The 12,484-nt window shown below is 44.9% G+C and overlaps 1 protein-coding gene across 1 annotated transcript in view; it reads right to left on the bottom strand.

Moving 5' to 3' along the window:
• The window catches only part of ak5 (adenylate kinase 5), a 54,316-nt gene extending 43,924 nt beyond the window's left edge, over nt 1-10,392 (bottom strand). The window contains exons 1-5 of the mRNA XM_080010838.1: nt 10,157-10,392; nt 8,624-8,810; nt 6,752-6,919; nt 5,434-5,606; nt 2,563-2,676 (exon numbers count right to left, since the gene is read on the bottom strand). Of these exons, the coding sequence (XP_079866964.1) occupies nt 2,563-2,676; nt 5,434-5,606; nt 6,752-6,919; nt 8,624-8,810; nt 10,157-10,216 (702 nt within the window). The 5' untranslated portion in view covers nt 10,217-10,392. The remainder of the gene's footprint in view (nt 1-2,562; nt 2,677-5,433; nt 5,607-6,751; nt 6,920-8,623; nt 8,811-10,156) is intronic.
• Between the last annotated feature and the right edge of the window lie 2,092 nt (nt 10,393-12,484).

Raw genomic sequence — 12,484 nt, 5'->3', positions numbered from 1 at the left:
TATACACATATTTAGATATAGTTATATAGATCTATATATCTATATATCTATATCCAGATCTACAGTAGTATATATCTATACATTGATATACGTATGTCTATTTCAATTTGTGCTTTGTACTCCGTTTCTACCTCTGAGCAATCCCTAGAATACAGTCAGCCAAATGCCACCGTTTAGTAGCATGATATTTACAGCTGATCCAAATGTTACCACCCTGATGACGGACAAATTTTCTCCTAAGCGCATCCAACATCATAATTCCAATCAGAGAGAGAGAGAAAGAGAGAGAGAGAGAGCGTTGGCCCCGGCATGTCATTATATTATTTACAGGGTTTTTTGTTTTTTTTTCGCTCCTAAAGAAAACCCCGGCGAGCACCGCAAGTGATTATGCCATGATAGATTACAATAGATAAGGCAATGATTTCAACTCCCATCTCGACGAGGTGCGGATGACGCCAGGCATCGCTCGGTTCTTAACGAGGAGATCGATTCGGTTTTAACGCTGCAGGTGTAATTACCACACATGCCGAGTCGCTATATGTGCACTCCGCAATTGGCAATTGGTGTGAAATAGGGAAGGAGCCAACATGATGAGAGAAAGAGACAGAGACAGAGACAGAGACACAGACAGAGACAGAGAGAGAGAGAGAGAGAGGAGAGAGAGAGAGAGAGAGAAAGCGAGAGAGAGAGGGAGAGAGGGAGGGCGATATTGGCGTTGTGGCCATTCGTTAGGTGTTTGGACCGGAGCAGACAGACTAAATTTGGTACATGGATTTGAACACGTCTGTCAGGATGCACATGCTGCGACAGGAGATGATTAGATAGAGTGCCAAACAATCCAACCCCCTGCCACCCCCCAAATGGATTCCAGCTGCCCCCCAGCCCCCACCCCCTGCACCAAAAAGTCAATAAAAACGCCTTCCCCATCATGGCACAGATGCTTTGTATATAATATTGGTTAATACCTTCCCTCTATATTTAGCGGTGATATTGCAGTAACCGCTGAACTCGATTCCCGAGGTGTTACAGAGGGCTCAGGAAAGGAAGATATTAAGAGGAGACACACAGAATTAAAATGTGACAGGTATTATTTTATGACTACTAACCTGTATTATGTTTGAAAAAAAATAAGTTAAAGTATTACCAGAGGACAATTGGATTAAACAAAGCGCCGCTTCTAAAACGTCATAAATATATTGGCATCTACCTTCTAGCTGCTACCAGAGGAAGTTCTACAAAATAAAAACAATAACATCCCTGCCACAATGTTGTGACGAGGGTTGTGTGGTTTACGTAAGCAGCCACACCTGTCTTGTGTCTAGATAATTGGGCCCAGGATCAGGGTGGCTGTATACCTGTTATACCAGGTAAACCCCCCCCCCCCACCCCCACCCCCACACACACACACACACACAGACATACACACACACACACACACACACACACACAAGAAGAGCCTCTGCCGTGACATGTGTCCATCTGCTCCGGGCTTGTTACATCTTGCCACTCTCAACAATAAACTGGTGTGTTTGCAACATCTCTGCCTGTGTCTCTGTGTCGGCGGGACCTGAAAACGCCACTCGGTGGCAGGTGGAACTGCCACACAGAATTTATACACATTCCATAGATATCAATGTATACAATCTTCCTGAATTGATGTTGTTGTTTGGTTCTGTTCATTTGTCTAACCCGTGGTGATTCTCCCCCTCTTGGTGTAGTAATGATGATTAGTTGTTTTAGGCCGAAACATGGTAAGATCGTTCTACAAAGGGGGGGTTTGGTGGTGGTTCTGTGTAACATGTAAAATCTTGTCATCCTACAGGTCGTCCACAGGACAGAGTTATTGCAGCAGTTCATGATGATTAAAGAATAAATAAAAGTTGCATTTGTTGTATATTTAGTTAATATACAAGCAAATCACAACAATATTCATGCTGATCATCATAATAACCCTTTCCAGAAAAACAGCATTTTTAGAAGAAAATCACTGTAAAAAAAAAAAAGCTTTACAAGCCAAACGAGGCGTAGTTGGAAAATGTCATATTAATTCATGCAATAACAGCAGGAAATGCAGACTCTGTTTAGGATTATGCTAAAGCTGAGTTCTTTGGGTCAAGCCCTAGTTCGATACTAAGCCTGGTAAGCGAAATGGACGATTGAGTGTGTGTGTGTATGTGACTGGATAAAGCTAAAGAAACAATTATCGTCTTTTGACGACGCCCCTTGTCGCCCTCGAAAAGTACCGTCAAAACATTTGCGGATAACAACAATGTCATCAGCGAACAAGGTAAACACGCCGACTTTGACAACCATGACGTGAGTAGTGAGGGACTGCAGTGAGCTGGGAGACCGCCGTCCTACTTCAGGGTCTGAGTCAACACCCCTGTCACAGCAATTTTACTTTACCGAGTGTCCTTGGGCCTTACATCTCATCCCTGGCTCCGCATTGAAAGTCACATTGTGTTTTTAAAAGACTTTTGAGACTTCAATACCTTACGAATACTTCATTCCACGGACGCCCCTTATCGTCGATTTCCCCAGAGATAAGGAAAACAAACAAACCTGGTCCTCGAAGGACAAAGCCTGCCCGACGTCTCGCGGAAACCCGTCGATGATGATTCCGCTGGCGTCGGGGATCTTCATGATCTTCTGCTTGATCTCTGTGATGGTGGTCTCCTAGGAACCCACCGCAAGGGCAAAAAAACAACCATTATTTCAGACGTCAGGTTGTGTGTACGTATGAAACGTATGAAAAGGAAACGAAAACCAATCCAGTGTGGCTTATTTTTGCCTCTATCATCTCCATCAATTGTTTCTCTCATCCGGAATTATCTTCCACGAGCAGGAGCTTAGAATACGCTTCATATATTTGTCCATATGTGGATATTTTGGTCTGAAAGTGTGGTTTTGAGGGGTCTGCGAATGCCAGCAAGGTTTAGCATCACTTACTTCCTCATGGACGGAGGAGGTCAACGTGTACAAGCGCTTTCCCTCGGGCGCAATGCCTCATATGCTATAGCGGAAATATGCAAGTAAAGGCTCTGATCTAAAAATATAGCCATGTTGACTCTCTGATCATGCCCAACAGTGACTACCGCAGATCTCATTTTTTTTTTTTCTCTCGTTTTTTTTCCTTGCACTGACAGAATGCACTGTTGCTGGCCAACAGTCTGTCAGAGCAGACAGAGATTAAAACTAATCTAGAATGCTATCTATGTGACTGATAAATATGTTCCTGCAAACCGAGATGGCCTAGGATAACATAACATAGGGAAGGTCCTTTGAACTGCATTGCATTATGTATTATGGAAGCACTGATGTTATTTAGAATGTCCTCCATAAATCATATCAGGAATCCTCTTCCTGCAACTGGCCAAACAAGCCTTTCGTGCCAAAATAAATGTTTGGTTTGGGCGATGGCATAGGACACAGTTCAAAGCCACGATGGAAAATATTAGGAGACCATTACTCCTCGATGAAGGACGGGATTAAAATTTTTTTCCCATCATGCAATCTGATTGGTTTAATTGAATTGCCGCGGAGTAAAGTGTAGGGCTGACGTCCTCCATCTTCTTGGATCCAAACCAAATTGACACCATGGAGACCTTCAGAGGCCTTGAATGAGGCCGGCATTGTTTTAAGTTATCTATTAGTATTTTTGCGTTCCCTCATTAGTCCCTCTGTTTAAATGCCAGTCCATTTCCCCTTTATTTCGCCATATTGTCTTTTGCATTACGCAAAGCTTTCCCGCACTTACTACCTGATTCCTGAACCTTCCATCTGAACCTCTGCCTGTTTCCCTGGATCCTGATTCTCTGCCTGGTCCCTGCCGGTGAAGTTTGCCTTCTCTGACGAATCTGGACTTTGACTTTGCACCTTTTTGTGTCGTGCTTCTGGGTTCTCATCTGTTCTGAGTCTTACTGAGTCAGTCAAGCGTTACACTGACATATTTTGTGATGTGAAACTCAGACGGAGTTCATCCGACGAGCATAACGGGGAGGATTCAACTGTCTGATATGTGTACGGATTTTGGTGTGAAGTAATCTTTAGTGTATTTTTTTTATGTATGTGTTGAATCATAGTATGTGTGGCGGACCAAGAGGCATGGTTAAGCTGCGGCACAACATTGGTCAAATTCTGGACAAGAAACAGGAAGCAGAGGGGGGTGGCTAGCGATGCGTCATTCCTCCTCCACCTAGACTGATGGTTATTATTATTACTGTTTATTATTTATTGGTTTGGCCTGCGAGCCTTTTTGTTTATTGTTATAATAAAAACTCACACCATGTCGGCACCCCAGTGCCAGAAAGACTCCGCCTCCCTCCCTTAACCCCTACCGGTGAGTAGAGGCCCTTTCTCAATCTGCGTTCTTGTCTATACTTGTGTTCTTGTGGACTTGTGAAACGTCATCAGTCGCAGCCAAAGTACTGTTCCAATTCAAAGTACAAGCCAAGTCCAGTCCAAATGCCTGGATGTGGACTTGCTCCGCCCATTTTATCGAGGATGCATCGGTTGTGACTTGTTTGGACTTGGGACAGCCAAGTATCCCAGAATGCATTTCACACCAAGGTGTGGTAATGGTATTGGGCCCCGGGAGTCTGTACTCCCGAGTCGAACTACCAAGTCCGCAAGTCCGGACTTTGCGTACCTGGTATTGAGAAACGGCCAGAGACTCCTATAGTGTGGCAGATGAGGGGGCGTAGTTAAGCCACGGGCTGCAGGTGACGGCGCTGGCTTCTTCCCGCTGCGCTGCAGCTGTACCAGGTCGCCCTAATCAGCCCCAGTAGTGCTGATTGATCGCACCCAGCAGGGAGAGTTTTCTTATTTGGTGTTCCGTCTAGCAGTGGGACTGTGTGGTGCAGGACACTGAAAGCCTTGGGACCAGACCGCGACCGAGGAGAACCCCGGACTGATTAATCCTCTTATTTTATGTTCCCGTTTTGGGCGGCGGGCCTTTCTGTTTTGATTTATTAATGAAGACTCACACCTGTCGGCACCCCCCTGCGAGAAAGACTCTGTCTCCCTTCCTAAGCCTGTACCTGTGGGTAGCAACTCCCACACATAGTAATATCATATAATAAAATACAATTTTAAAAATGTGAAACTTGCTAAACCTCTGGCGTAGATCTGTTAAAATATCACAAGGCAAGCATTCAGCATTCAGCATAAGCAATTAATTTATTGGCGAAATCTAAATGACAGTGAGTTATTGTACCAATGTCAAAGCTTAATTGCAGATGCGTGGCTATACTGGGAAGCGACATATGCTTGATTTCCTATGGAAAAAAATCTAGGGAGCCATTATTTAGGGGGGGGGGTGCTAATAAGATAGATAAGCCTCCTTTCCTGCAGTCTGTGTGTGATATGGCCCCCCTTAATTAGTGCCTTGTTATATCCAGGGCGGTGACCTGCGAGACTCTCCTTCTCAACTACCTGTGGTGCCAGTTCGCCGTTGGTGATGATTTTGGCAATCAGGCTCCACTTCCTGTTGCTGGTGGCATTGTGGATCATCTTCTTGCGCAGCAGCTCACCCACTGACACATACTGGAAGCCGTAGCGCTCGGCGATCTTCAGGCTCTGTGTTCCCTTGCCACTGCCAGGGCCGCCTGCGGGGACAGCGGAGATGCTGTTGGTCCACTGGACCAACTCAGAGAGTGGCGTGTGTGTGTGTGTGTGTGTGTGTGTGTGTGTGTGTGTGTGTGTGTGTGTGTGTGTGTGTGCAGTACTTGTGTCTCTGAGTTCCAATGTCCATGTGTTGGTTTGTGTGGGTGTATGTGCATGCTTGCCAATGTCTCTTTACGACTGTGTGCCAGTGTGTGTGTGTGTGTGTGTGTGGTCATGTGTAAGCTTGTGCGTGTGTGATTTCTTGGCTCGTGCACGAATTATGCAAGAGCCGCAAAGGGAAGGGAGGGGGGTGGGGGGTTGTCAGATGAGAGAGACAGGTAGGTGCCAACCTCCCACATGCAAAAAAAACCTCCATCTTCCCTTTCATCATCTCTCTGGCACTCACTTTTGGAAAACTAACGAGAGGGGGCAGAGGCATGGCGACGGGAAAGTAACACCGGCGTGATGCTAACCCGTTAAATAATTACAATTGTATTAATGATACGTTTGTGCTGCGATCCTAATCGATCGCTCGTTTACCATGGAGTTGTTTAACTTGGATGTTGGCCATTTTGTTTTTGGGTTTGTGTGTCATGCACCATAACATGTAGCAAGGTTCACGAGGAGACAGCAAATATACTAAATATTTGTAAAAGTTTGTTTTTGGGCTGGACTGCTGGTTGCCCCTGACCAAGGCACTGGCAAAAGAGTTGGTGGCACTGCGGCTGCCCATTGCTCCTAGGTATAGGAAGGGTCAAATGGACAAATTTTGTTGTATCCTACTTGTACAATGACAATAAAAATATATTATATTCTATTGTATTCTATATGCAGCAAGATCCTTTTTAATTTCCTGCACACAGGGGACGAGGCGAATATAAATTGCTGTCTATTAAAAATCTATCTGTCTGTCTGTCTGTCTGTCCGTCCGTCCGTCCGTCCGTCCGTCCGTTCGTCCGTCCGTCCGTCCCTCTATCTATCTATCTATCTATCTATCTATCTATCTATCTATCTATCTATCAGTCTACCAGTCTGTGTTTGTGCATTTCATTTATCGTCTCACACTCAATCATCCCCCACCCGTCATCCCTAACACACACACATACACACATGCCCAGGCACACGTACACACACACGTGCCCCTCACCGATGACGAGGATGACTTTGGGCCGTGGTCTGGACGGATCGAAGACCTCGTACTCATCGATGAGCTCGGCGGTCTCCGACAGGTCCGAGTCGCTCTCGATGGAGAACTGGCTGATGGGAGGGAGGCGGTCGTAGCGGCGGTACGGGAAGTTGGGACTGTCGGGCAGCACTGGTGTTGACATCCACACACACACACACACACACACACACACACACACACACACACACACACACACACACACACACAGACACACACACACACACACAAACAAACACAAACAAATTCAAATCAAGAGACACCTTTCCCCTCTCTTGAACATTTAACTATAATTCCTTTGCAGATGAGTGTTTAGTCTGTGAAAATGTGACCTTATTGCCAAGTTGTCTTGTTATCCTTTATATTTTGCATCACTGCATTACGCTATTTCATCCATTACAAATTTTGCTTATCTAAAAGTAGACGTCACCTCCTTTCAAACACTGCATTTCCCATTAGCTACTACAACCTTGTAATATGATCCGAACATCCTCTAAGAAAAAACGGTTTTGGGTTGGCGATGACGACTCCCGATAAACAGCCGTGATTGTTTTTTTTGTCTCTTTCAACATAATCATTACCACAATGTAATTATACCACCGTCTCCTGCAACTATAGTTTGGAACAAGGAAATTACTTTTAGAGACCAAAAATACGGGTACAATAGGCAGAGTCTTCGTCTATTGTTGGAAGACACACAAACTAACGCTAAGTCATTCACTTGAATAAATATTTATCTTTCTATTTCTGGCTGATGATGTTGATTATGCGGTTTTGATGCTTATAGCTTTTCGATCATGAATCATTATCATGAATAAATTTGAGTCGGCAGACTAGGCTTCTATTTTGAACAGAAGTGTTCAAATTGACCGAGTAATTGGAACCTCAATGTTAGTTGTTCTCCAGATTCTATTTTATTCTATCAATAAAAATTCCCAGACTGCCGCTGTGTTGATTTAGAAGTTACCAGGAACATGGGAACATGACAGATTTGAACCTCGGCTGCCAGCGAAGAGAGGAGCAGCAGTACACAAGCGAAGAAATCTATTCCAAATTAAGCTTTGGCGCCCGGTAGCTAAATACCGCAGCTGGCAAAGTCCACGTCCATCCTCTCTGCAGCATTTAAGCAAAAGCAAAGGATTAATAAAGCTTTTACAAACAGCTGTATTACCTCCATTCAAGCCCCTGCTCATCCTCTACAAAGCAGTATTTATGACCGTGCTGAGTGACTTCTTGAAACGTACTCGTCACATTACCGTACATTACGTTTTAGTGCCGTTTTATTCCAACCTATTCCTTCTTCCCATGCGAGAGAATTTAAAAAGCACAGTTGGCATAATGACATTTTGTTAAATATCTCCTCGTCAAAAAAGTCTGATAAACATCGCGTAGACGTAGTTAAAGTCAAATAAATTTCAAATAAGGCTGCGACGGTGCTTTGCATGTGCGGCACTTCCTTGTTCTGACGGGCTGCCCCCGATAAGAGGCCTATTGTCATATCCGCGCGGGTTGCCATATTAATAATTAGCTAAACGTGGCGATCCACTGTTTATTATGCATTAAACAAAGCAAATAAAGGCCAAATTTAAAGGCCTTTCCCTCACGTCACGAAAGAGGTGATGACGACGGCTCATGAGAAAAGGGCAAGGTTTGAGAAACCTGTTTTGGAGAACAAAGATTCCCTTTGGTAGTGTTTGTTCAGAGGGACAAAATGCTCATCCGGTCTTCCAGCGAGCAAACTCTTTTGGTGTGTACTCGAGGTGGTGGCGAACCCCCCCTCGCTCTCTAATTGAATTCTTTGATGAACCGCTGACCGCCACCGCCCGTTCATCTCACCGTTCCTGAAGAGGGAGCGGCGCGACTGGCCGCCGTTGAGTGGCGGCAGTGACTTCTTCTCCTGGCCCACGAAGGTGTCCCAGCGCACTCTGTCCGTCCCTCCCAGCTCCCGCACCTTCTTCAGACAGCCCTCCAGGTAGTCGATGGGGTCGTCGGGACGGTAGTACATCAGGCCTGTCAGCAAGCTCTGCGGTCGAAACCCCGGCGAGGGAGAGGGAGGGCGATGAAGGGAAAGAGATCATTAAGAGAGAGAGAGAGAGAGAGAGGAGGAAATCTTTGTTTTGACATTGGGAGAGAAAGTGTGTGCTATGTGTGTACGTGTGTGAAAGTGAGAGCGAGAAAGTCAAAGAAAGAAAGAAAGAAAGCAAGAAAGAAAGAGAACCACTGTATTTGTTCTGGCACAAGGTGGCAGCTACAACCCTCCCACAGTAATGATCTTTTTTTAACTAAAGCTCCAGTTGCCCTTGGCTTGTCTCCAAGGGGGGGGGTGAGGGGCATGTCCGAATTACAGCCTTCACTCTGGATTCCTCACGACCTGTCAGGAAAAGAAAAACAGGGCTGGCCGATGTTCCATGTCCAGATTGCAGCCAAGTCGGAGTTTGGGACGGGATGTTGGGATGTTTTGTCCCATGACCGTTCCTAAACAATGCCTCCCTCTGGGACCCGCCCGCCCCTCTGGAACTGGGACTCTCACTCTTGGCAGCGTGGGCCAATGGGGAAATCTACGTATTTTTGCACAACACAATACAAATTTTGATTTTATATGGTGATTTAAATGTGTAGCCATTACCAAAATGAGGCAGATTTCTCACAAAGAAATCTATAGTTATGCTATCTATAGTATATGCCTGATTTGATGCTGTGAAGTCAATTCTGAGCGAGATTTCTAACAGACTGTAGAAGAACAGTAGAAGTGCATATTATCAATCCTGGACATTAGTGATGTTTGGTTTGACGAGGGTACATAACTTTGCTTTAAAATGCATTTTATATGTGACAAAACAATGATACAAAACGGTATGTTTTGAGAAAAAGATCATTACTGTGGGAGAGTTGTAGCTGCCACCTTGTCCCAGAACATATACAGTGGTTCCCTTTCTTTCTTGCTTTCTTATAGTTGCCCAAAGTTCCAGAGGAATTGATTTCAGATTTCAGATTTCAGATTTCAGAGAGGTTTTCGTCTGGGTACAGTAACGCGACAGTTACCACTTTTTTTTTTAACTGACACGCAAATCTGAGCCAGCCTACACTTTGAAACTACACGTCAAACCGCGAACGACGAATGTAAATGATTTCTTACGTAAATCGTGAATCCGGTTTCGGTTTTAGGGTAAAAACGAGCCAAGACGCGTACACGGTGCGCGCACATCGGGAATGAAACGAGTTGAAAGCGCTGCGCTGTTCATCACTGCGACCATGTCATTCTGATTTCGACCAGGACAACGGTGAATTGTTCTGGTTCCTACAGAAGGAACAAAAACTAAGAGGCATCAAAATGAGCGTTGGGACGCGTGAGGCGCGCGCCCTCCTCACCTCGAACAGTTGGGGGATCTCCCTTTTGGCCAGATACTCCTTGGCATCGTTGGTGTTCATCGTTTCTTCTGCGGCGTATCGCTCGTTGACGACGTCTCCGCCGATCTCGGAGGCGAATCCTCACGCGGGCTCCTCCGTGCCGAGCGGATCAACGCGGCGCCGCGCGCACTCTCCTGGCCCACCCCCCCCGGAGTCCTGTGCCACGCTGGCGTGACGCGCGTGTGTCTTCTCGTCTGTCTCCCTCTATCTACTCCCCCCCACCTCCCTCCCTCCCCCCCACCTCCCTCCCTCCTCCCCACCTCCCCCAGGTGCTTCTCTTTCGCCTCGCGTGGAACGCAAACGACGCCTTCCCGGAAGCGCACCGAGTTTGCGCGCTGTGCCGCCCCCCCCCCCCCCCCCCCCCCCCCCCCCCCCACCCCGCAGCCCGCCAGCAAGGACGCGCTCGCCCGGTCGAGCTCAGCGCAACTCACCGGTGTTAAAACAAGTCACCGTCCACGCGCCAGCCTGGAACTTGACGTACTATTTGGAGGACGGTGGGAGGTGGGGCTCGCGGTCTCTCACTGTCGCCTGTTATTTCGCCTTTAGTGTCGCCTTTATATAACATAACTGCGAAAATCCGCAAATCTGTATTAATAGACCTACATGCCCCCCCCCCCAGGAACATAAATGAATGTCTACATTCGTGATTTGTCGCAATGCAAACGGTTCTGCAGTTGAATCAACCACTCAAATGCGTGTTTAAGCGTTTAGGTGTTAATAACCATATTAAAATAGATTTAATCACATTTAAATTATTATTATTATTATTTATTTTTTTCGGCACGGAGAAATTATAAATTATAAATATATACATACATATATACATACTGTATATACTGTGTGTGTGTGTGTATACATGTAAATGTCAAAATGTTTAAAAGCACAAGTATTACATTCGTGGACGTTTCTGTGTGTTTTTTTTTTTTGCATATATCGATTTGTGGACTTTAGAATGTATTCATCTTTTTCCATTTGTATTTGTCTTTATTATATTATATTTGTGAATTGTTACACAGAATTCCTTCCATAGGGGCGGGTCTTGTGGTTTTCCCCTGTGGTGATTTTCCCTTGTGGTGATCTTCCCCTGTGGCCTTTGGCTTTCAGTAACACGGATACACCGATATATAAGGACCATTGCGAGTGCTTAGTCATCTTTATTTAAGGGATTAGTGGGGTGGATCGTGCAGGGAGATAGAGAGAGCAGCCCGAGTTTATTCCATGACACACAGTATGTCTACTGTCATGAGTTTAGGGTTTATTTTTTCAGCAATCCCTGATTTGCAGTCCTTTCCAAGACCCGGGGCAATTATGGCCAATACGGTTTTACCCTTCTGCAATTAATCCCCTTTATTGGGCACGTGTGTGAGTCGTTTTGCAGGTATGCCATCAAATGGCAAGTGTAAAAACTCTTTTATATTGCTGTTGCAGAATTAGTAGTAGTAGTAGTAGTCGTAGTAGTAATAGTAGTAGTAGTAGTAGTAGTAGTAGTAGTAGTAGTAAGAATAATAATACATAGAAAAACTAGAATCATTGGATTAACATAAGATGTACGTTGACTTTAAGACATATAGGAGAAGCTGGCGGACCAGTGTAGGATTAGTCTTTGAGAGATCTGACCTATGGGCAAATGCTATGTCTATTTAAAGGAACCCTGCTGGGTGATGTAACTAATTTCCAGTCTATAGCTTCTACATTGGAGAGGGAGGGGGTGAATTACAGTACCCAGAATGCAGCGTGGGAATGGATTTCTATCAATTAATTGGCCCCATTTTAGCAAGCGTGTTTCTTATTTCTATTACTTATACTTAATTGTTACTTAAATGTGTACGTAATTGTATTTTCATCCATGTCATCAACAGGCTTTTGGTTTCTAATACCACAGACCAATGGTGGGAGGCAACAAAGTTCAAGAGCTTTCAAGTATATGTACCCACTTAGTGCCATGCCATTGTTCCGACGGCCCATAAGTCTGAAACCCCAATAATCCAAAAAATGTCCCATTGGACATGGAGGACACCCTAACCCTTACCATCTCTAACCTTATACCTTAACGTAACCATCTCTAACCGGACATTTTTCTGACCCCACCTAGAGTATACTTAAGTATATTCAGTTTCAGAGATAGTGGCGATATATTCAGTTAATCCATCACATTTCAAGGTAAACATCTATACTTTTATTTTTGTATTGAAGATTTATAGTTGTATATATCAAGTATATAGAATATAAGGAACAATTAACAGGAATAGGTACTTTGTATGATAGGCTCTGTTATATCATAGTATCAAG

Source organism: Zeus faber (assembly GCF_960531495.2).
Source record: "Zeus faber genome assembly, chromosome: 12".
In the NCBI taxonomy this organism is placed as follows: domain Eukaryota; kingdom Metazoa; phylum Chordata; class Actinopteri; order Zeiformes; family Zeidae; genus Zeus; species Zeus faber.
This window is presented reverse-complemented; position numbering and strand designations above follow the sequence as displayed.